Raw genomic sequence first — 21709 nt, forward strand, 5'->3', positions numbered from 1 at the left:
TAAAATCCCAAACCTTGCATACACATGAGACAACCAGAATAGAGGCTCAGCTGTGCTCATCTCCACGTCATCATCCTTCCATCTCTGTGACAGCTGTGTTTTGAGGGGAACTGCCATTTCTCCTCCCAGGAAAAAAAAAAAAGACAGCCAAAAATTATGGATAACAGAATTGGGTAAGAAATATTTGAATGAAATGCAATGGATTTTCCCCCCAGTTTTATTGAGATATAATTGACAGATAACATTGTATTAGTTTAAGTTGTGTTAGTTCAATATTTGTATGTATTGTGAAATGATCACCACAGTAGGTTAACATCCATCACCGCACATAGTTACATTTTTTTTCTTGTGATGATGAGAACTTTGAAGGTCTTCTCTCTCAGCAACTTCAAAATACACAGCACAGTATTGTTAACTACCGTCACTATGCTATGCATTACATCTCCAGAGCTTACTTATAACTGGAAGTATGTACCTATTGACCATCTTTACCCATTTCCCCCACCCCCTGACCACCACCAAAATGTTGTTTCTATGAGTTCAGTTTTTCTAAAATTCCACAAATAAGTGAGATCATACAGTACTTGGCTTTCTCTGACATATTTTACTTAGCATAATGCCTTCATTAATCCATATTGTCCCAAATGACAGGATTTCCATCTTTATTATAGCCAAATAATATTCCATTGTGTGTGTGGGTGTGTGTGTATGTGTGTGTACACACACATACACACACACACACACCACATTTTTTTATCCGTTCATCTCTTGATGGGTACTTAGGTTGTTTCCATGTCTTGGCTATTGTAAATAATGCTGCAGTGAACATGGGAGTGTATAATGTCTTTGAGAGAGTAATTTCAATTCCTTTGAATACATACCCAGAAGCGGGATTGCTAGACCATATCGTAATTCTATTTTTAATTTTTTGAGGAACCTTCATACTGTTTTCCGTAGTGGCTGCACCAGTTTATATTCCCGCCAACAGTGCAAAAGGGTTCCCTTTTCTCCACATTCTGACCGTTATCTCTTGTCTTTTTGACAAGAGCTTTTCTAATACATGTGAAGTGGTATCTCACTGTGGTTTTGATTTGCATTTCCTTGATGATTAGTGATGTTGAGCACCTTTTCATGTATCTGTTGGTCATTTGTTTGTCTTCTTTGGAAAAATGTCTATTTAGTTCCTCTGCCTATTTTATAATGGTATTTTTTTTTCTTTTTTTGCTATTGAGTTGTGTGAGTTCTTTATATATTTTGGATATTAACCCCTTATCAGATACATGATTTGCAGATATTTTCTTCCTTTCCATAGGCTGCCTTTTCATTCCATAGGTTGCCATTTCATTGAATTTTTATCATTTTACAATCTCTTACAAGAATCCACTCAGGACTTCCAGACTAAAACAGATTTATTCCTGCTCTGGTTATGAGTAGGGGGGTTTCGTGTCTTTCTAATGGCAACACTAGCTGAAGAGGAAACTGAGACAGAGAGGTTTACTGCCCAGTTTATTAAAAGCAAAGGTTACCTGGGTACCTAGCTCTGAGAATTGACTTGGTGGTATTTATGCCACATCACATGGGGATTTATTTTTGTTTTCCTGAGTGTCTAGATACATCTCAGCTTGAGTTCTGTTACATCTAGGGGTGTGGAAACACTGGATGGAGGAAATGAAAGGGAACTGACTACCCATCCTCTTACCTTGAGCCACAGACTAATACTAAGTGCTCTTAGAGGACATGAGCACTCTTCTAATGTAAGCCAGACTTTTCTCCTTTGAACTTCCTGTTGCTTGATCCAAGGAAACTGGATAAATTGAGATATCCATAGGGCCACTCCTTGAGGCACCTTTCATTAAGAAGTTTGGCGGTGGTCATCGAGATGGCTAAGTAAGGCAACGGCCATATGTTTTATCTTTGCAAAAGCATCATCATCTGAATAACCCCAGGATAATCCTCTATGAAGAGGAGAGAGCACTCAGGTCCTCAGGGAAGAGAGGGGCCAGTGGGAGGAACACATTTGCCTTTCTTCCGTCTGGCTACATATATACTCACGAGACTGGCAGACATGTTGAATCTAAGGTTAGAATAATCACTTATTTTTGGCAAGTAATAGAGCTGAATCCTGTTTGTCCCTGTGTTCTCCAGAATGAAACATGTGTATAAATAAATGGTGACTGTGATATAGACACAAAATCAAGCAACACATCACTAGCTTGACTAATGCTACAAATTAGTAGCATTGATACTAGGTCCTTATTAACCCAACACAGAGCAATGGATTTTTACGCTGCTCTCTCAATTAAGAAGATAGTCCTTTTAGAAAAAACACAAAACTGTTTTTATGTCCTTACTTTCCTCAACCTCTGGCTGAAAAATAAATCCCTCTTGTGGATTTTAAATGTTGACTGCTACATAACATGGAAGACAGCTCAGGCCTCGTAGAAACAGCACTTCATCTGGAATCAAAAGGCATTCATTTGAATTCTGGCTCTGCCTCCTGATAATTTGGTCATTTTGGAGAAGTAACCTTTCTGAACCTCCCAGGGTTTTTGCAAATCTAAATGAAATAATTTACATGAAAGTGATTTAGAAAATAAAAATCTTACAAATGTGGCTTAAAAAGCTTAATATCTTATTTATCATCTATGGAATCTGCTATAATACTAGGCTGTGGATTAAACTTCATTGGTCCTTGATAGAATGTGATATGATTCAGCCTCTACTTGGCCTCATGGAACCTTCAGATTAGTTAGAGAAAAGCCGTGGGCACACTGTGATGTCAAGGGAGGGGGTTAAGAAGTGTCGTGCCAGACTCTCTGCCCTAGGCTCCCAGCTGACAAACAAAACAAAGCAAAACAAAACACAGAAGGCCATGTGCTATAGACAGTATGCTATGATCCAGTTTTTGTAAAATAAATAAGAGCAAAGATGAAAAAAAAAAAACACAGAAGGCCAAATGATAAACATAGTACAGAAGAACCCCAAACACAGCCCTCCTTCCCCCCACTGACACGTGGGAGCTGCTTAGGAAGTAGCCCCGTTGGTGCATACTCTATTTCTTTTAGCCAAGAGGCTTCTTAAAAAGACCAAGCCAGATTTGTTGGGCTCTGGGCCTGTAAGATGCCAGGTGGGAGGGTGGGAGGAAATGGGGGCCTGCAGTGGCAGAGGAGAGCAGGGAAGCCAGCTGGTGAGACTGGAGCCAGGAAACTTCCAAATATACAGGGAGGTTAGGCTGCGGTGTCTTGGGCTATCCCACCGGAAATCGAGCCACGCGGTCATCCTGGGGGTCAGATAGAGGTACCACACTGCATACTTCATAGACGAATGCTACAGAGATTTTAGTGGAGTCAAACAAAGAAAAATAGTGGTGGCAGTGTCCAGGAGTTACCTGGCAACTGCTAAATTCCCGCTAGTTCACCTGGCTCCATTTGGGTCAGTGCAGAGATGCTGCGCCCCCTCATTTAAGCCTTTGGGAATCAGTTCAGAGCTATCTGTGTGCTCCTCAAGTCAGCCTGGGTATCTGTAATAAAATAATCTATTGAATAAGTACTATACGCCAGACCTAGTCTAGTCCTGGAAGATGCAAAGTTGAGTAAGACAAAATGTTTTCAAAAAGCTCACATAGAGGGAGAGAGACAGTCACATGTACAACTCACCACAATAGAGGTCTGGCTGTAACATGAGCTGTGAAGAGATAGAGAGAAGGTAGAAAGGAGGCCAGAAGACTGGGGGCAAGGGAGAGGGGGAGGGGAAAGCTAAACATTAGAGGTGACATTTCAACCTGGCCTTGAAGAAGGAGATCAGCTCGGTGGTTTGTGACCACCTAGAGGGGTGGGATAGGGAGGGTGGGAGGGAGGGAGACGCAAGAGGGAAGAGAGATGGGAACATATGTATATGTATAACTGATTCACTTTGTTATAAAGCAGAAACTAACACACCATTGTAAAGCAATTATACTCCAATAAAGATGTTTAAAAAAAAAAAAAAGACTCAGGCAAAAGGTAAGAACAGATTCTGGGCAGTGTGAATTAAACCTTGAGATCCCTCACTGCTTTTTCAGGAACTGTGGAAAGTGTGCTGTGTTTCAAGCATGGCCGTGATGGGCTGCAAGTAGGCAAGAGATAGATCAGATTGATGGGAGGTGAGGTTTGAATGAAAGGTTCAGATCCAGCTGTGAAGGCCTTTGAAGGGTCTGTTAGGTGTTTAGCAGCTGTTGGAGGAGACTGTGGAGGAGGGGAGGATAGAGTAGAGAGAAGAGGGAATTTAGAAGATCTGAGGGTCGTGGTTCCTCTTAGTGGCCGGCCACTTAACTCCCCTTAGATTCAGTTTTGGGGTTTGTTTTTTTTTTTTGAATTTTTGAATGTTATTTTATTCATTTTTTATATAGCAGGTTCTTATTAGTTATCTATTTTATACATATTAGTGTATTTATGTCAATCCCAACCTCCCAATTCATCCCACCACCAAGATTCAGTTTTCTGAGCTGGAAAATGGAGATGTTGGTAATAATGCAGATGCTAAAAGAAAGATTACTGTGTTCCCCTGCTCATAGCCTGCTTAAATTCTCCTTGTTCAATGTCTTGCTCAAAACATTACCTCCTGCAAAACCCTCTTGGATTTCCCTAGAGCATAGTTGGAAAATGAAGACACATACGTATGAAAAGATAAAGAAAGCAGCATAGAAATATGCCACTGGGCCGGCAGATATGCGGGGAGCCTGGGCTCTTAGAGCAGACAGGCCTGGGTTCCAAACCTGGCTCCATCTCTTACCTGAACCTGAGCAAGTTGTTTCACTTTTACATCGAGGCTGAAAATACATGTTCTACCTCCTTCTCATTTTGGTTGTAAAGATTAAATGCACAAAATGGATGCAGGTGCTTGGAAATTAGAAAGTGCTCCATAAATGTCACTCCCTGGGGTTATTATTTTCAGTTTGGAAGTGGCAAAATCCAGTGCACGTTTTAGAAAGATAACTGGAGTAACTGTGAAATAGATGAAATGAAGGGAAGGGAGATAGGTGGTTGAGAGACCAAGTCGGTGCTATTGCAGTTGTCCAGGCAGGAAAGGATGAGGACCAAGAGGCAGTAAGGATGCAGAGGGAGGCTGGGTCCAAGTGCTATTCTGAAGATAGAACCAACAGAACAATAGCATTCGTCAGACAGGAAGGATAGAAAGAAGACAAAGAACCAAAGGTAGGAACTTTGGTAGATGGTGACGCCATGAACCAAGCTAGCTGTTCGTTACTTTCCAATTGCTGAAATCCAGAGGGGCAGGTGAAAAAAGGAGGTGTCCCAGGGCTTAAGTTCTCTTACCCTGACTCTCGCTGGCCCTGCTCAACTCTTCCTTCCCCCACAGCAGCCTTAGGAGAACCCACCGAGCTTGAAACCAAGCCCAGGAGAACTTCTCCTGCCCATGTGCCTTGTCCCCATGCCCTTAGCCTGATTGTGACCATTGTAAGGTGTCTGTGCCCGAGGAATCCCTCTCTATCTTGGAAGGAGGGGCTGTATGAGACCCAAACCGGTATATCCCTCTGCCTCACGGTAGACTGGCGCCTCTCCTTTCCCTGCACCGGGGCTGGGGCACGTCCCTCAGCCCCTGGCTCATTTTCTCCTCCCTGGACATGACGGGGTAGGTGGCAGGACCCACAGTGGGTGCTCGACTCTCTTATCTTCAGGCTGTTGCTCTTTATGGACGGGGAACACCTTGAATAAGTGCAACAGCTTCCAGGGCAGTAGGAGAGTGCGTGAGCCGTGGCTGGGAGGCACTACACTAGCAAGGGGTGTTCCGGCTGGAAGGGTGTTTGGTGATGAGACGGGCATTGGTGCAGAGGTGGTATCTGGAGGGGCCTGTTAGCAAATGAATATTTCTCGATCCCCATTTGTTCACTCGTTGAATCTGATCATCTTCTTCTCTGCCAGGGAACCCTCGTTCCTCTTCTGTCTTCTTTTTCCCATGGAGCTTTCGTTTTTGTTTTGTTTTGGTTTTGTTTTTTTTAATCATCTTGACCAGAGTGGCTCTGGTCCCCTGTGTCTGTTAGTGGGCTCTGTCTTATCTCTGACCCTCATGCTGTCTCATTTTCCCCTCCACACCACCCCATCTTCCTACTGTCTTTCTACTGGAGCCATGTGCCCTTCCTGTGTCCTTAGCTTTCTTGTTTAATCTCGACCAGCCATCTTCAAACAGCATTTCAGCCCTTCTAGGCCTCAGTGTCGTGGTCTTCCATGGCAGCCCATACTGATCACCACAGGGTACAGGCCACCAGGGGAAGCACAGCATTATGGGTAGAGTTCAGATCCCAGCAAGTGACCTCTCTCCCCTAAACCTTGATTTCCCCATCTGTTAAATAGGAATTTTAATAGGGCTTACCTCATAGGGTGATTTTGAGGATTAAATGAGTTAATGGGTATGAAAAACTTCATATAGGCTGGCATGTAATCATCAGTCAATGTACATTAGTCACTGTTGTTATTAAGAGCAGAAGGGGTAGCTGGGCCCCTCAGAGGGTGAAGGGCTTCCGTTGTAGCCGGAGAGACATAACGTAGCATTCTGGAAGCTAGCTGGTCACGTTACTAAGTCAATACCTTTCAAAATAGAGCAAGCAGAGAGCATTAGTGCTGACTGGAATGAAACTGATCTGCGAAGGCTTCCTGCAGGAGGCTGAACGAAGTGCATTTCTGTGCAACCTTTTAAGGAGATCCCCGTTGCAGCCTGGGACAAAGGAAATGGGGTATACACAGTGCCTGTTCAAACATGCTCTCCCTCCTGCTTGTTTCACCCTTTCTTTTAGTCATGGCACTGCCCAAACCTAGTGAATCTTATCTGCTTTGTCCACAGGGAATTTGCCAAAGAGAGAGAGAGAGTGGAGAACCGGAGAGCTTTCATGAAACTGCGGCGCCAGCAGCAGATCGAGCGTGAGCTGAATGGGTACCGCGCGTGGATAGACAAAGCAGGTAAGGCCCGGGGGCTGGGGGAGGTTGGTGATGGGCTGCCCAGACATCAGGGACCTGCCCCAGTTCCCACTCCCAATACTTCCATTCAAAGGGGCAGCCTAGACCAGAGCAGAGAGAAGCTCGAGATGACTTGTTGGCTTTTTGGATTCCCCGCTGGTCCCTTTTTCTCCCTCTGGAGTCTGTCCCAGTTCTTCAGCCAAACGCCTTTCACGAGGCAGGCATTTTAGCAAGGTGAACTGAGTAAAAGGTAACATAACCCATGAGTTTGGGCTGATGACATTCTACACTACTACTGTTACTACTACTACTAACAGCCTGTTCATTCCACAAATATTTATTGAGAGCTTACTTTGTGCCAAGTCCTGTTCTAGGCACTTAGGATACAGCAATGAGCCAGAGTTCTACCTTTTTTGTTGTTTTTGGGCCACGCCACGCGGCTTTCAGGATCTTAGTTCCCCAGCCAGGGATTGAACCCGGCCCCCCCGCCCACCGCAGTGAAAGTGCTGAGTCCTAACCACTGGACTGCCGGAGAATTCCCCCAGAGCTCTGCTCTTGTGGAGCTCATTACCCTGTAGCTGGGGAAGGCAGCGATGAACAAAATAATTACTTTTGATAAGGTGATAAGTACAGTGAAAACAGATCAAGGTAGGGTTAGGGGTTTAGGGTAGGTTGCAGTCTTAAATAGAGGGTCAGGGTAGACCCGTGTGAGGAGAGATTCGGAAGAGATGAGGGCGTGAGCCACTGGGAGCTCTGAGGGAAGAAGACCCCAGTGCCCAGGCTGTAATGTGGGAGGGGCCAGGAGCCCTCCAGGAATAGCAGGAGGTGTGAGCAGGGGAAGGTGTCAAGAGTAAGGATGAGGGCAGCTCTGGTGGGAGCAGAGGCAGTAGATTGTGTATGACCTTTACGGGCCACTGTAAAATTTGGGACTTTCCAGTGAATGAGGCAAGAAGCACAGGAGGGTCTTGAGCAGAGAAGGGACATGCTCTGTTTAAGATTTTAAAGGAGTACTTGGTTGCTGCCCTGAGAACAGACAGTAGGAGGACAAGGCCAGAAGCAGGGAGACTGATTGTGAGGCCACTGCAGTAAGGCAGCTAATAGATGATGGTGAGAATTGGTTTTCGCTGTTCCCTGCACTGTCATCAGCTCCCCACTCTGTGGCTCGGCCTCGGGAAAAATTCTTGCCCAGCCCCGAGGATAGGTCCAGATTTATCCCGATTTCATTAACCCACAGAGCCCCCAGGTGCAAGTTTGACTGTGGCTCTGCTGCTTATGAGGGACATCGATCACCCCACATCTGTCAGTAAAAAGGATGTATTTGATTTCCGTATTATTTGAAAGGTTGCGTTGCATTGGTGTTGTATATCTTCCCGAGCAAAAGAGTAAACTGTTTTTTAATTAAAAAAAAATACACATGATAGTCAGCATCTTTGCTGTATTCCTGGTAGAAAGCAGAGAACAAAGAGGTCTCTCTGGAAAAATTTGGACTAGGATTGGATACTTAGGTGCCTGACCCTTATTCTTCTCTAAGCTTTGGAATGATGCTACGACGCTTATTCAGATCACAGCACACAAAAGCTCTCTCAGTTCAGGAGTCAACTTTGGATTATCTTTCAGGGGTGAGAGGGCATGTGTGATGGAAAGTGCCACGTCAAAGCCAGATAAAAGCCACGTCTCATTTGGGACTTGCTGCTTCTGGAAGCAGGAGCCATGAGAGTGGTGACTGTACTTCCATTTTGCCCTTTGTCCTCTGAGGCTCTTGTGTGGAGGTTAATGTGAATCTCCCCTCCCTCTTCCTGGAACAGTATCTCAGCAGATTTGCCTCCAGGCCAGGCCGGCAGCTTGAAGTTCCCAACTGCCCTTGGCTTCCTGGGCAGGGGAGCCGTCTGACAGACCACCCTAGCGAGTAGGCTGGCAGCAGAGCTGGAAGGCAACCCTCCCTGCCCTTGCCACGGCCCTGCTCGGGGTCAGGCAGCCCGGTATGCCGCTCTTTGCGGCTCTGCTTTTCAGTCGCATGCAGAATCCCAAGGCTCCACTTTCTTCCAGTTGGCAAAGCCAGCACTCTCCTTCTCAGCAAAAAAAGACGCACCGCGACGTCAAATTGTGCTTCCTGGCCCTTCCCTTTACAAGTGGAGCGTGAGTGATTCAGAGACATATGGGTTACATTTGCCTGGAAAGACATGCTCAAGTTCGAAAGCGAACTTGGCAAGAGGCGTGGGGGGGGATGGGAGGGCCGTTCCAGCCCATCCAGAGCCCTCGAGCGCTTCCCAGAGGTACTCAGCAGCACCATACACCCTCCATCTGCCTTGGGGGTCCTCGGATCTGCTGATCCCAAAGCCCCGACACTGCACAGAACGAAAAAGACTCTCTGGCTGAGGTCGTTCATGTTGCTATGAGGTATTTTAACAAGTACCTAATTTTAAAAGGATGCCCTCCAAAAGCAAGTGCTATTAATGACTTTAAAACCCTCTTTGTCCTCATCAAGGAGCAGCCCACCAATAACACTTAACCTGTCAACTTAGTTTTGCCGGAGGGCTGTACTTAAAAACGAAAGCTAAATGTTATGACTTTATAATGGCCATCCTGCATGGTACCCTCCGAGCCTCAAAATGTTCCCCTCCCTGGGAAATACATTATATGCTCTCAGTTTTCTATGCAGGTGGAATTATGGTAATAACTTTACCCTCTTATGCCTGTCCTTTTACTTGTTAGAAGTGCTTAAATTAAAGCATTGCTTCATAGACCCTGCTGCAAGCGTTTCCCCAGCAGCTGGGATCTTAGGGAATGATTGCTGGGGCCTCCAGCTCCCTCACCTGTGGCTGAGACGGGGGCAGGGATCAGAACTCATCCACACCACTCCCAATAGTTGGGCTCAGAATCCCAGCACACATGGGACAGAAGGGCTGTTTTGTTGATAAGTTTGGAGGGATGTCAGTGAGGCATGTTCTGATAAGTCTTAGCAGAAAATAGTATCCTGCCGATGATGACGCCGCTGCGGAGTACAGGCTGCTCCTGGGGAGGCCAAGAGGGGCGTCCAGGGGACTGAGTGGTTGTTTTCCAAACGCCAGCAACCAAATACATCGTCCCAATGCCTACCAGGCCTTCCACTCTCTGACACCAGTTGGGGTGTCCAACAATTCAACTCAATTCTGACGCGCAGTTAGTGCAGACACCACAGGCGAAAGGCTCCATCCCACAAGCCTGCCTCTGCTTTACACACCAGCCACAGTGGGGTCCCCAGGTGACCTGCACCTCTTCCCGGCTGACTAGAATTTCAGAGGGCTCCAAGTTTGATAATTAGTTAGAATGACTTACAGAACTCAGGAAAAACTACCACCAGTTTATTATGAAGGATACAAGTCAGTAACAGCCAAATGGAAGAGATACACGGGGTAAGGTATGAGGGTGGCGTTTGGGGGGCATGCAGATCCCACATGCCCTCTCCAGGCACTTAACCCTCCCAGTACCCTGATATGCTCACCAACCCATAAGCACCCTGGGCCCCGTCGTGTAGAGTTTTTATGGAGGTTTTACGTAGACGTGATTGATTAAATCATTGACCATTGGTAATTGAATAGTCTCAAGACCCTCTCCCCTCCTGCGAGGTGGGAGGGGGATGAGACTGAAAGTTACAACCTTCTAATCATGTGGTTGGTTTTTGGGGGAAACCAGCCCCCATGCTTACACTAACTAGGCCTCTCCCACAGTGAGTCATCTCATTAGCGTACAAAAGACAGTAAATTCCAAGGGTTTGGAAGCTCTGTGCCAGGAAGGTGGACAGAAACCAAATATTTATATTTTATTATATCACAGGGACAAATTCATGATAGGCCCAAGCCTCTTCAGCTCAAGCTCTGCTCAGCTAGGCAGGATGGAAGTGGTGGCGGGGAGAGGAGGCAAGCCCATAAGCCCTGCTCCTCTCTTTTGGGTGGCTGTGAGAATCTTCCTCCGCCCCTTCCTTAAAGGAGTAGGCTAGAACCCAAAACACGGTCTCACCTTCAGAATGAAGGGGTAAGGTGTTATGACCTGGGGGCTGCAGACAAGCAAAATTAAGGGAGCTCCTGCTGCTAGAAAAGGTTTAAGGAACCTGGATAAAAGAAAAAACAGAAATGGAAATTTGTCATTCTTATCAATTTAGGGGATTTTAGTTAAAAAGATCAGCTTTCGCTCTCAGGGCTATTCTCCTAAACAGTGTATCAGAGACAGAGCTGAATCTTACCGATCACCCACCAACACCCCCTCACTGAAGACCTTCCTTTCTGTTCTGACCTTCGGGTGCTCCCTTCATGACCTTTGATGTCTTGCTGATGCCTGTGACCAGCTCTGAACTCTTTGCTCTCTCTCTGTTGCCCTGGAGCCAGAGCCGTTCCTGAGGGATTTTCATGTTGCAAAGTAATTTGGCATTTACCGATAATTTACTAAACCATTTGTTTCCATATAGAGGAAGTCATGCTCGCTGAAGAAAATAAAAATGCTGGAACGTCAGCCTTAGAAGGTAAGGAAGTGCTCCAGGGCCTCATTCCTTTCGCATTTGCCCCCTCTTCTGCAGAGGCAATCTCTCTTGATCAAAAGAGGAGAAAGAAAGAAAAGAGGGGCGCTCTGGGATTTGAAACGCAAGTCTCTCTGTCATAAAATCCCTCATGCTTTAAAATGAAGGGAATTGAGTCATGGATTTAAATGTTTTTTAAAGTGATGAAAATGAAATCCAAGAGTTGCTTTGTTCCAGGGCGTGTGCTTGATACGGGCAGTGAAAAAGCCATCATACAACCAATGGCACAGAAAGGGATCTTCTTTGACAATTTGTGGGGATCATCTTGGGACCACTTTCATTGGCAGGAAGTGACATTGTTTATGAAGAACCAGAACAAATAGATACGGAGTACCTGTTACCTACTGCATTTAGATAAGCTCTAGCAAGGCTTCGGGAGCCTTGTCCCATGGGATTCAAGAGCCTCGTGTGTCAGAGGTGCTGCTGACTTCACTAACCCTGGCTCGGGTATTTAAAGGCAGGCGCCTGTGTCAGAGGGGCCTCTTGCCCACAGTCCTCAGTTCTGACCAGACTGATCCGGTTGTTCTTGTGTCCTCTCCCTGGCCTCCGCCTTCCCCGGTGTAGTGCTCCGAAGGGCAACCATCAAAAGGAGCCGGACGGAGGCCATGACGCGGGACTCCAGCGACGAGCACTGTGTCGACATCTCCTCTGTGGGTGAGTGGAGGCTGTCAGATCTCCTTTCACTGCTCTGAACCTCCTCTGAAAGGGAACATCCTGTCTTTGGAGAAACACCACCAGGAGGAAGGGAGGCCAAAGAATCCAGAACTTTGGGATGTAATTAGGAAAAGGCGTTGGAATCTAATCTAGTTGACAATGACTTACAGAAAATGATGGACCAGGGGATACTGTTATGTGAAACATGGGGCTTAGGGCCAAGAATCCAACCCAGATTCTTCGAGTGTGGCAGATGTATCCCATCGGCATATATATCCTATCTCTCCTGGATGTGATAATGAGAACCCACTTTGGGAAATTGTTCAAAGGATCCTGAGGACACCCATTTGAGAACCTGCAATCATTTGCTTAATCGTAGTAGCATCTACCTACTTCCATCGCCTGCTTCCATGTGATACTTACACAAATTCCTACTGACAACCCTTTAACATGACTGGTGTTCAACCTCAGGTTCCCTTAGAGATTCTGGCTGATGGCAGATTTTTTCCTCCCCAGATAAAAGGGAAGGGTCTGACTTCATCCTCCAAAGCAGAAGAGGCGTACAGAGCTCATCGCTGCTTTAGGCTTCCAGTGGCAGAAAAATCACAAATGCGGCAGGATGATTCCAGTGCCCGAAGCATATTTAAAAAGAAAAGCCAGAGAGAAGCCCAATCTGTTACAGACATAAACACGATCCTGTTAGGATTCAAGATACCGGCTGGATGCCTGGTGTCCTGCCTGGGGAATCTTTCTGTTTCCTAGGACTGAGGGTGTCCAGAGGAAAAGCAGGGTCCCCTGCTGTGCTGTGGAAACTCTTAGCTCATAACACGTGGCAGTACCCTAGCCCTGGGACCAAAGCTGCCCACCTTGCCCTGCGAATACCTGCTTGCCACGGAGGGTGATGTCCTTTGCAGCCTCATTCTTCCTCCTTACTTCTCCCACTTAGGCACACCCCTCGCCCGAGCCAGCATCAAGAGTACAAAGGTGGACGGGGCCTCCTACTTCCGGCACAAGGAGCGGCTTCTGCGTATCTCTATCCGCCACATGGTTAAATCCCAGGTGTTTTATTGGATTGTGCTGAGCCTTGTGGCTCTCAACACCGCCTGTGTGGCCATCGTCCATCACAACCAGCCCCAGTGGCTCACCCACCTCCTCTGTAAGTGAATGGTGACTACTGGCTTTCACGGCAGCTGCTCAATTGGGGTGTGAATGTCAAGAGAGCAAGGTGTCACGTGGGCCTGGCCGTGGTCCTGCCCACCCAGAGTTCTGCCTCTCCACCACGTTGTGACCGAGGCCAGAGCTGTCCTCAAGGGGTCGGGGTTATCACACGACCATTCCTAGCTGTCATTCGTTATTGAATCAGATCAACAAATCTTTGCTGATGAGTCAACAAGATGGTGTTGCACCTTGGGTAGTCTAAGGCCAGCTTAGTGCCTTACGTAGGCTCAGCGACGTAGGGTGTCTTGGTCACCAAAGTCCTAGGGAAAAAGTTCCTAGGGAAATGGATACCTTCGATAGACCAGAAAGGAAACGTGTAGGTCAGCTCTGGGTAAGGCTGCCGCTGGGCGCAAGTGAGGCTCCCAGAGGCTGTCACTGCCGGGAGTGTGGAGAGCGAATCCAGCTCTTTCATCAAAGCCATGCTTAAGCCCTTTCTCTCTCTCCTGAGAGCCATCTACCATTTGAAGGGCAATGACAAAGCCACCTGTCAAGAGAGCAAAGCTGACCCTGTGGAGTGTGCCTGGGACTCATTCTGGGTCTGAGCGTTTTCAGACTTCGTTAGGTTTTGCCTGGCACTGAGCTGGCATGGTCACTGCAAGTCCCGCTTGTGTAGGTCCTGCTGCTGTGGAGGGTTCCTCTGTAGGTGGGGCGATTGGACCGGGGAGGGCAGAAGCCCGTGCCATCCATGGAACCAACGCTTCTGCCTTTAATGCTTTCAGACTATGCAGAATTTTTGTTTCTGGGACTCTTCCTCCTGGAGATGTCCCTGAAGATGTACGGCATGGGGCCTCGCCTTTATTTTCACTCTTCGTTCAACTGCTTTGATTTTGGGGTAAGTGCTCTGGAGCCCGCCCATCCTTCTGCCAGGTGTTGCTATGCCATGGTTTGAGATAAGCAGCTTGCTCCGGGGCTCTCGGCGTGAAGCACTGAAATCAGAATTTATAAAAGGGGAATAGATAGGATTAGCAAAAAGGGAGGTCAGGAATGCGTGAATCCTTGCCGTACTAGGGTTTGTTTGGGTCTTTTAAATGCTCTTTTATTTTTAATGTTTTTAATGTTTTACTGAATGGTAACACACATACCATAGAGTAAACACTTTGGTAAATTTTACAAAGCTACCCATAGCCAGTTTTGAACCACTTATTATCTTGGGGGAAGCCTGGGGGAGAAGGACAGAAGACTTGATTCCAGAAGGTGGTTCAATCAAAAATGAGCAACTTATATATTTATTTTTTGAGTTCGCTTTAAAATTGGGAAAATTATCTGGGTATACCCTTAAACATTCACGCACATATGCACATACACACTCGTGTATTAGCAAGTCCCCACATAGACTACTTCACCCAGTGTCCACTTTCCTAAATAATATTGATACATAAATGTGTGCGTTACTAACAGTCTTCAAGGTGCTCTCACATACATATTTGTCCTCCACTGCTTGCAGGGGTCCGATGTCCACGATGTTAGGTGCTGGGAGTTAGGCTGCCCGTTTACACATGAGTAAATAGGAGACCTCGTGGGCAAGTTCACACAGCCAGTTAGCAGCAGAAGTCGGTTTCAAAACTTTGGGTTCCTGAACCATCTCTCTTTCTGCCAAACCTACTTCTTTTTCTGCCAAATCTCCAGTTAGGTGCTAACGATTCTGAGCCCTTGCCAATCTGCATTTTAACTTGGAACATATGCTTCTGGGTACAGGCAATTTTCAGGCATAATAACTAGTGAAAGCCCATTTTCACCTTAGTTCCCTTATGTACATACTTTTCAGCATTGCTGTGAGAATTAATTTTTGTTCTTTCTCCTAGTGCAATGTGTGGAATGTAGTAGGCTTTCAATAAACACATAATTAAAGCGTAAAACAAATTGGATGGTTGATTTGACGTTGCTATTTCTATAGCAGTCAGATTCTACGCCACCAAGTAGTACCATCACGTTGGGGTATGGGGTCCTGAGTGACTGAAAGATACTTCACGTACAGGTGACTGAAACATTCTTGTTAGCACTAAATTCTAGGACAATGAGAGAACGTGGATCTTCTCAGAGGTTTTTGTATTGGAATGCAACGTGTATTAATTTAAACTTGTTTTCTCATTTGAGGACCACTCTTTTGTCTGTTCAAGGTGTTATAAGAACAGTATGGCTGTCAGATGTGTGCAGAAGTGGTGAATGACTACTGCAGTTTTCACAAAGGACAGAACAGCAGTCAGTAAAGCAATCTGTAGTATGAAGGAGGAAATTTAGCAAGGGGAGTGGGGAGCAGTGGGGAGAGAGGTGGTAGAGTCTTGTTTTTCCTTGGCAGCCTTCACAAACAGGTGGTCCTGTTGCAGGTGGGCTGGGTGGGGGAGGGGGGAGTTTGAATTTCACAATGGCCCAGTGAGAGCTGTTGGTTGCGGAATACAAGATTGCTCCTCTCTCCTCTTCCTCATTCACCTCCTCCTCCTTTTCCTCTTCTCACCGTGGCTGGGTTTGGCTCTTTAGGTCACAGTGGGCAGCATCTTTGAAGTGGTCTGGGCGATCTTCAGACCTGGTACATCTTTTGGAATCAGTGTCTTGCGAGCTCTCCGGCTTCTAAGAATATTTAAAATAACCAAGTAAGTGATCAGAATCTAGACTCTTCCCAACCACCTTCGAGAGTGGACGCTTCTCTCTGCCTTATTATATTTATTTCCTTCCATCCCCACATGCCCTTACCACATGATCCCCTTTCTGACTCCACCCCCCACTCCGTTCTCCAGTTCCTTCTTCTTCTCCGAAGATTAAACCAGAAAAATGCCCATGATGCCATATCCTGTGCCACATTCCCAAGGGAGCCACATTATTGCTGTCATCTCTCCTTCCTACAAGTATGCAGATGCGGCTTATCTCATAGACCACCAGGCAGATGCCCAGCTGTGCATGGAGATAATTTGGTATTTGGTGTTCACTGCTGTAATGCTGTCTGGGTTCTTTGTAGGTATTGGGCATCCCTCCGGAATTTGGTGGTCTCCTTGATGAGTTCCATGAAGTCAATCATCAGTTTGCTCTTCCTTCTCTTCCTCTTCATCGTTGTCTTTGCTCTCCTAGGAATGCAGCTGTTTGGAGGCAGGTAAGCACCAATGAACTCTGCATCCAAAGGAGCCTCAAAACCTAGACTTCAACCTGTGAGCGCTGGGGTCACTAATTTGATTGCCATGTTAACTATCTCGTTTGTTCGTGTCTGTGGCTCATGTGTGTGGAACAGATATCTCTGTTTTTAATCCGTTCACACTGTACAGGGTTCTTATTGAGGGGACCCCTCTCTCTGGAGCTGTCCCTGAACGGTACAGCCTGGGGCTTTGTAACTCAGGATCAGCCCAGACCCCGTCCCATTACCAGGGCCCTTCAAGGGCACAGTCCCCCAGTAGTAGTCACTAAAACTGTCTTCATAAGTTACTGGGATGAGGAGAGAGTAGGGCACAGGGGGATGTGGAGAAGGGGGAAAAGTAGTGATGAAAACGGCATAATCTCGGGAAAGGAAAACTTGGTCATTTCATTCTCTCTGAATTTCCTTTTTCAGGTTCAACTTTAATGATGGGACTCCTTCAGCAAACTTTGACACCTTCCCTGCAGCCATCATGACTGTATTCCAGGTATGAGACGTTAAAAAATGTTACTTGGGATCCCTTGGTGCACACACTATAAAATGATGTGTTAAGAGAATTCTCCCTTTCCTCTCCAAGCTCCTCTCAGGCAGCTGGGTACTCTTGCTTATTGAGTAATCATCACCACTATAATTCCTAGCATTTCTATAGCTATGTCCTTACCAATAATAAAAGAGCTCTATTGTGATGACCTCATTGGCTTTCTCCTTACACTTGTGAGTTGGCAAGAGATGTTAGTCAAAGTCATTCAGCAACATCGCATTTCTGGTTTTATGAAATTGGAAGTATCTTCAAACCCACGTGTGCATTTAAAGAAGCATCTTTTCCACGCACCCCCCCCCCAAAATTTTTTTTTAAATCATGGGGGAAACTCAAAATCAATAATGTCTAAGAGCTGAAGGAGAACACTATTTAGCCAGAATCTGAGGCTGAACCAGAACCCAGGTTTCCAGAACTGGAGCCCATGAGGCCCTTTCCAGTAATGCTGCTGTCTCAGGAACTGTATCTTGGCAGCTCCTGGGGACAGTCAGGCAGTGACCAGACCACCTCATCTGTGTGATTCCCACAGGCCGGGCAAAGCTGATGTTTGGGTCAGGGTGGGGAGACTCTATATTTTGAGGAATAGAATCTTCCCTTTTGATGTTCTCCTTCTGTTTTCAATGTCTCTTACATATCAGAAGGAAGTTGAGGATTATTCATGGCCGTGACACTTTTTTCTCTCTCGCAGGATAATCAAGCAAGGGATAGATGGAAAAGACCCAGGCCCAGAATTTTCCCCCTTCCGTTGACCCCATTTTCTCATCCAACCCAGGTCTCTGATTTGCCTGTTGTTTGCTTTGCGTAGATCCTGACGGGTGAGGACTGGAATGAGGTGATGTACAATGGGATCCGCTCCCAGGGTGGGGTCAGCTCAGGCATGTGGTCAGCTATCTATTTCATTGTGCTCACCTTGTTTGGAAACTGTATCCTTTCTCAAAGGCTTCTCTTGGGCTGCCTGCAGGGACCAGCATGTGAGGAGGAGGAGGTGATGGTAGTGGTGCTGATGGTGGTAATAGTGGGGGGCGGGGTAGCACTGGGGTGACCATTGCTAGGTGTACTAAGAGGCACAAGGATCCCGATCTAAGGATCATCTGCTAGTTGGGTAAAGAAGATAAATATAAGCAAGTATCATCCAAATGATCAGATATCATAATATCCAAGTTATCAGATTAGCATCACAAATAAAAACATATGAGTCTGTTATAGTAAATGGTTGGAGATACAATGAGCTGGGGAAAATAAGAAAAGACAGAGATCACTATGGGCTGAAATAGTGACAAGATTATAATACTAATGAATTAATTATATGGTTTTTTTTTTTACTTTTTTAAAAAAGACTTTTATTTAAGTATAGTTGATTTACAATGTTGTATTAGTTTCAGGTGTACAGCAAAGTTATTCAGTTACACATATATATATATTTTTCAGATTCTTTCCCTTATAGGTTATTACAAAATATCGAGTATAGTTCCCTGTGCTATACAGAAGGTCCTTGTTGGTTATCTATTTTATATATAGTACTGTGTATATGTTAATCCCAGACTCTTAATTTATTCCTCCTTCCCCCTTTCCCCTTTGGTAACCATAAGCTTGGTTTTCTATGTCCGTGGATCTATTTCTGTTTTGTATATAAGTTCATTTGTATCATGTTTTTTAGATTCCACATATAAACGATACCATATGATATTTGTCTTTCTCTGTCTGGCTTACTTCACTTGGTATGATAATCTCTAGGTCTATCCATGTTGCTGCAAATGGCAATATTTCATTCTTCTTTATGGCTGAGTAGTATTCCACTGTATATATATCCCACATCGTCTTTATCCATTCACGTGTCAATGGACATTCAGGTTGCTTCTATGTCTTAACTATTGTAAATAGTGTGCAATGAACATTGGGGTGCATGTATCTTTTCGAATTCTAGTTTTCTCCAGATATATGCCCAGGAGTGGGATTGCAGGATCATGTGGCAGCTCTATATGTTAATATAGAACAGAGCCTTCCACATAGTAAGTTCTCAAAAATATTAGTATCATGATTAATGCTGATACTACTGAGCATAGCTAACATTTATCGTACTTGTGCTGTTCATGAGACCCTGTAGTAAATGCTTTCCAGGCACTATTGCGTCTAATCCTTACCTTATAAGACTTAGAGGAAATAACTCAATCAAAGTCAAACAATTAGTAAGTTGTGAAGGGAGACTAGAAACTAAGTGCATTTAATTCCAAAATCCATGGCTGGTCGTGGGCTCTAGACCAGAAAGATTTAGGTTTTAATCCCAGCAACTCTGTTTACCAGCTGTGTGGCCTTGGGAAAGTCACTTAATCTCTCTGAGTGCCTAGTTTCCACATCTGAAAGGAAGAAGCAGTATCTCTCTCCTTTGATGGTTATGAATAGTAAATGAGATAATTTGCTTGAATGTTACGTTATAAACTGCAAACTTCTACATGATCATTAGAAGTTTTGGGGGGTGGGACTTGCGTTGAATTGGGATTGCTAGAGTGAAAAGGGACAGCCATGTGCTGCAGCTATATTTTTGCATTTTCCATAGCCTCACAGAACAGTGATATTTCTTTAAGTTTTCTGCCCTGAAAACTTCTAGGGGCCAGAGCAGACTATAAACTGAACATGAAAAACCCATAAAAAGAAAGCTAGGCAGTGAGTCACAGAAATGGAAGGCCAGTTTGTCACAAAGTAGCTCACTTTGCCCTCTGGGAGCTTTGATTCAGGTATTTCTTTGTCCTGTACAAAGAGATGACATGTGGAAGGAGAGAAGACATTTTCTCCATCAAACAGAGTTGCATAACATCTCTCTCCCTCCCCCGACAGCCCCTGCTTAAGTGACTCTTTGGGGTGGTTTCTGCTCCTGCTGGTGTCCCAGGCAGGAAAGGCCTGGGGATGCCCTCTCAGCCTTGCTGGGGCCTTTGGCTTTTCTTACTTGCCCATCCTTAACTCATCACCCCAGACACACTGCTGAATGTGTTCTTGGCCATCGCTGTGGACAATCTGGCCAATGCCCAGGAGCTGACCAAGGTAAGCATTGTTCTCCGGGGATCCGATGGTTCTCTAGTGCCGTTGGGTGCCTGCTGGCCTTTGGGGCTGTGTCCAAAAGTCTGCGTTGCCTGGCTCAAGCCTGCCAGGAAGGCCCCTTCTGGGAGCTTGTGGACAGCTGGAGAGCCACACATCCATGAAAGGAGCCTGCTTCACCCTCGCTGAGTTTGCTGAGCCTTGGAGCAGACTGGATCTCTCATGGGACGTAGAAGATAATCACTTAGTCACTGCAAACTCCCAAAGATATCCTTTGCAGAATTACGCCCTGGAAAAGAAAGAAAACACCAAAGTCCTGGATTTAAGTCCCACCTCTGCTCCTGTGACCTGTGGCTGTGTGACCTCAATCATGTGCCTTCATACTTCTTGGTTTGGGGGTGAGAGGGGCCAGGAGCATCTCTGTTCCTAGACTGTGTCTCCTGGGGTACTCCAGTGGCCATGGTCATCTTGAGGGAAGTTTCAATGAAGCTAGTTGCTACATTGCTCAAAGAACTGTTCCTTTCTTTCCTCTGAGTCATTTCTTCAGGGGTGGAGGCAATACTGATTGCAGTGGGATGGTCTAGGGAGATGAGTGAAAACTTCTCCCCACGTAATACACATTTGGTTTGGGGCAGAGCCCATAGCAACCTGGTGATGTTTCCGTGACTGCTCTTCCCTACGTCCTTGAGGGTCTTCTTCTCTGCAGGCAGGGAAAAATACCAGCTCCAGTATCTGAAAAGCTGGCTGTGAGTCATGCATCTACCACTTACTGGCTCTTTTAGCTTGTGCTTGACCCCTGGTCTCCATTAGCCTTGCTTCCTTTATCTGTAAAAAAGGAATGATATATCTGCCTTGCATACCTCACAGGAGTACTGCAAGGATCAAGTAAAATGATGCGTGTGAAAACCAGAGCAGGCTGTGAAGATGTGTGTATTCCTAGGAGCTCTAGTCATTTTACCTGAACCGGCTTTCCTTGGCGTCATCACATAGAGGGACATTTATGAGCAGGAATGTGGGTGAGGGGATAAGGTCCCTGCCTGGGCCCCAGGGTGGGGTCACTTAGCTGTGCAGGGAAGAGGGCGTGATGGGAAGTGTGGTGTTTACTTCAGGGGGCTGTGCCTGGAAGGTCCCCCTCCATCACTTCCAGACACTGCAGAGCATCTGAGAAGTGTCGGCTCTGGCCTCTGACCTCCACAACCCCGGCCAGCTCCCCTGAGGACTGGCACTGGGGTAGAACTGTACGGCTGTCCTGAGAAGGTGGGGCAGGGTGGAGGCCAGAATTGCTGGCCAGGAGGCTGCTGTCTCAAGGGGGCTGGCTGCTGGCCACCCGAGGTCTGTGAGCCAACCTGACCTCATTCTGCCTTGTTTCACCTCTTGCCCTGCTTGTCTCGCTTCGCCTGGTCTCCAGAACGCCTTCTGGGGAGAGCCATGGGAGCTGCTGTCCTTCACGAGGATCCCAGACAAAGCCCTCTCTGCTTTGTGTCTAGGATGAACAGGAAGAAGAGGAGGCCTTCAACCAGAAACACGCACTGCAGAAGGCCAAGGAGGTCAGCCCGATGTCTGCACCCAACATGCCTTCCATCGAGTGAGTCGCTGTCCCCACTTCACAGACCCCTGGGCTCCTGTGCTGACAGCCAGTTGCTCAATTCCAAAGC

General features: G+C 46.2%; 1 protein-coding gene across 8 annotated transcripts in view; it reads left to right on the forward strand.

Annotated features, from left to right (window-relative positions):
- The window catches only part of CACNA1E (calcium voltage-gated channel subunit alpha1 E), a 301767-nt gene that overhangs the window by 204342 nt on the left and 75716 nt on the right, over window positions 1–21709 (forward strand). For 7 of the 8 annotated variants that reach the window (XM_067728834.1, XM_067728829.1, XM_067728833.1 and 4 more), the window contains 11 exons: window positions 6835–6950; window positions 11389–11442; window positions 12061–12150; window positions 13097–13306; window positions 14088–14200; window positions 15844–15956; window positions 16319–16450; window positions 16901–16973; window positions 17830–17947; window positions 19993–20060; window positions 21542–21639. In XM_067728834.1, the coding sequence (XP_067584935.1) occupies window positions 6835–6950; window positions 11389–11442; window positions 12061–12150; window positions 13097–13306; window positions 14088–14200; window positions 15844–15956; window positions 16319–16450; window positions 16901–16973; window positions 17830–17947; window positions 19993–20060; window positions 21542–21639 (1185 nt within the window). The remainder of the gene's footprint in view (window positions 1–6834; window positions 6951–11388; window positions 11443–12060; window positions 12151–13096; window positions 13307–14087; window positions 14201–15843; window positions 15957–16318; window positions 16451–16900; window positions 16974–17829; window positions 17948–19992; window positions 20061–21541; window positions 21640–21709) is intronic. The other variant, XM_067728831.1, reaches the window with a different exon arrangement.

This window comes from Pseudorca crassidens, chromosome 2 (genome assembly GCF_039906515.1).
Source record: "Pseudorca crassidens isolate mPseCra1 chromosome 2, mPseCra1.hap1, whole genome shotgun sequence".
Lineage (NCBI taxonomy): Eukaryota > Metazoa > Chordata > Mammalia > Artiodactyla > Delphinidae > Pseudorca > Pseudorca crassidens.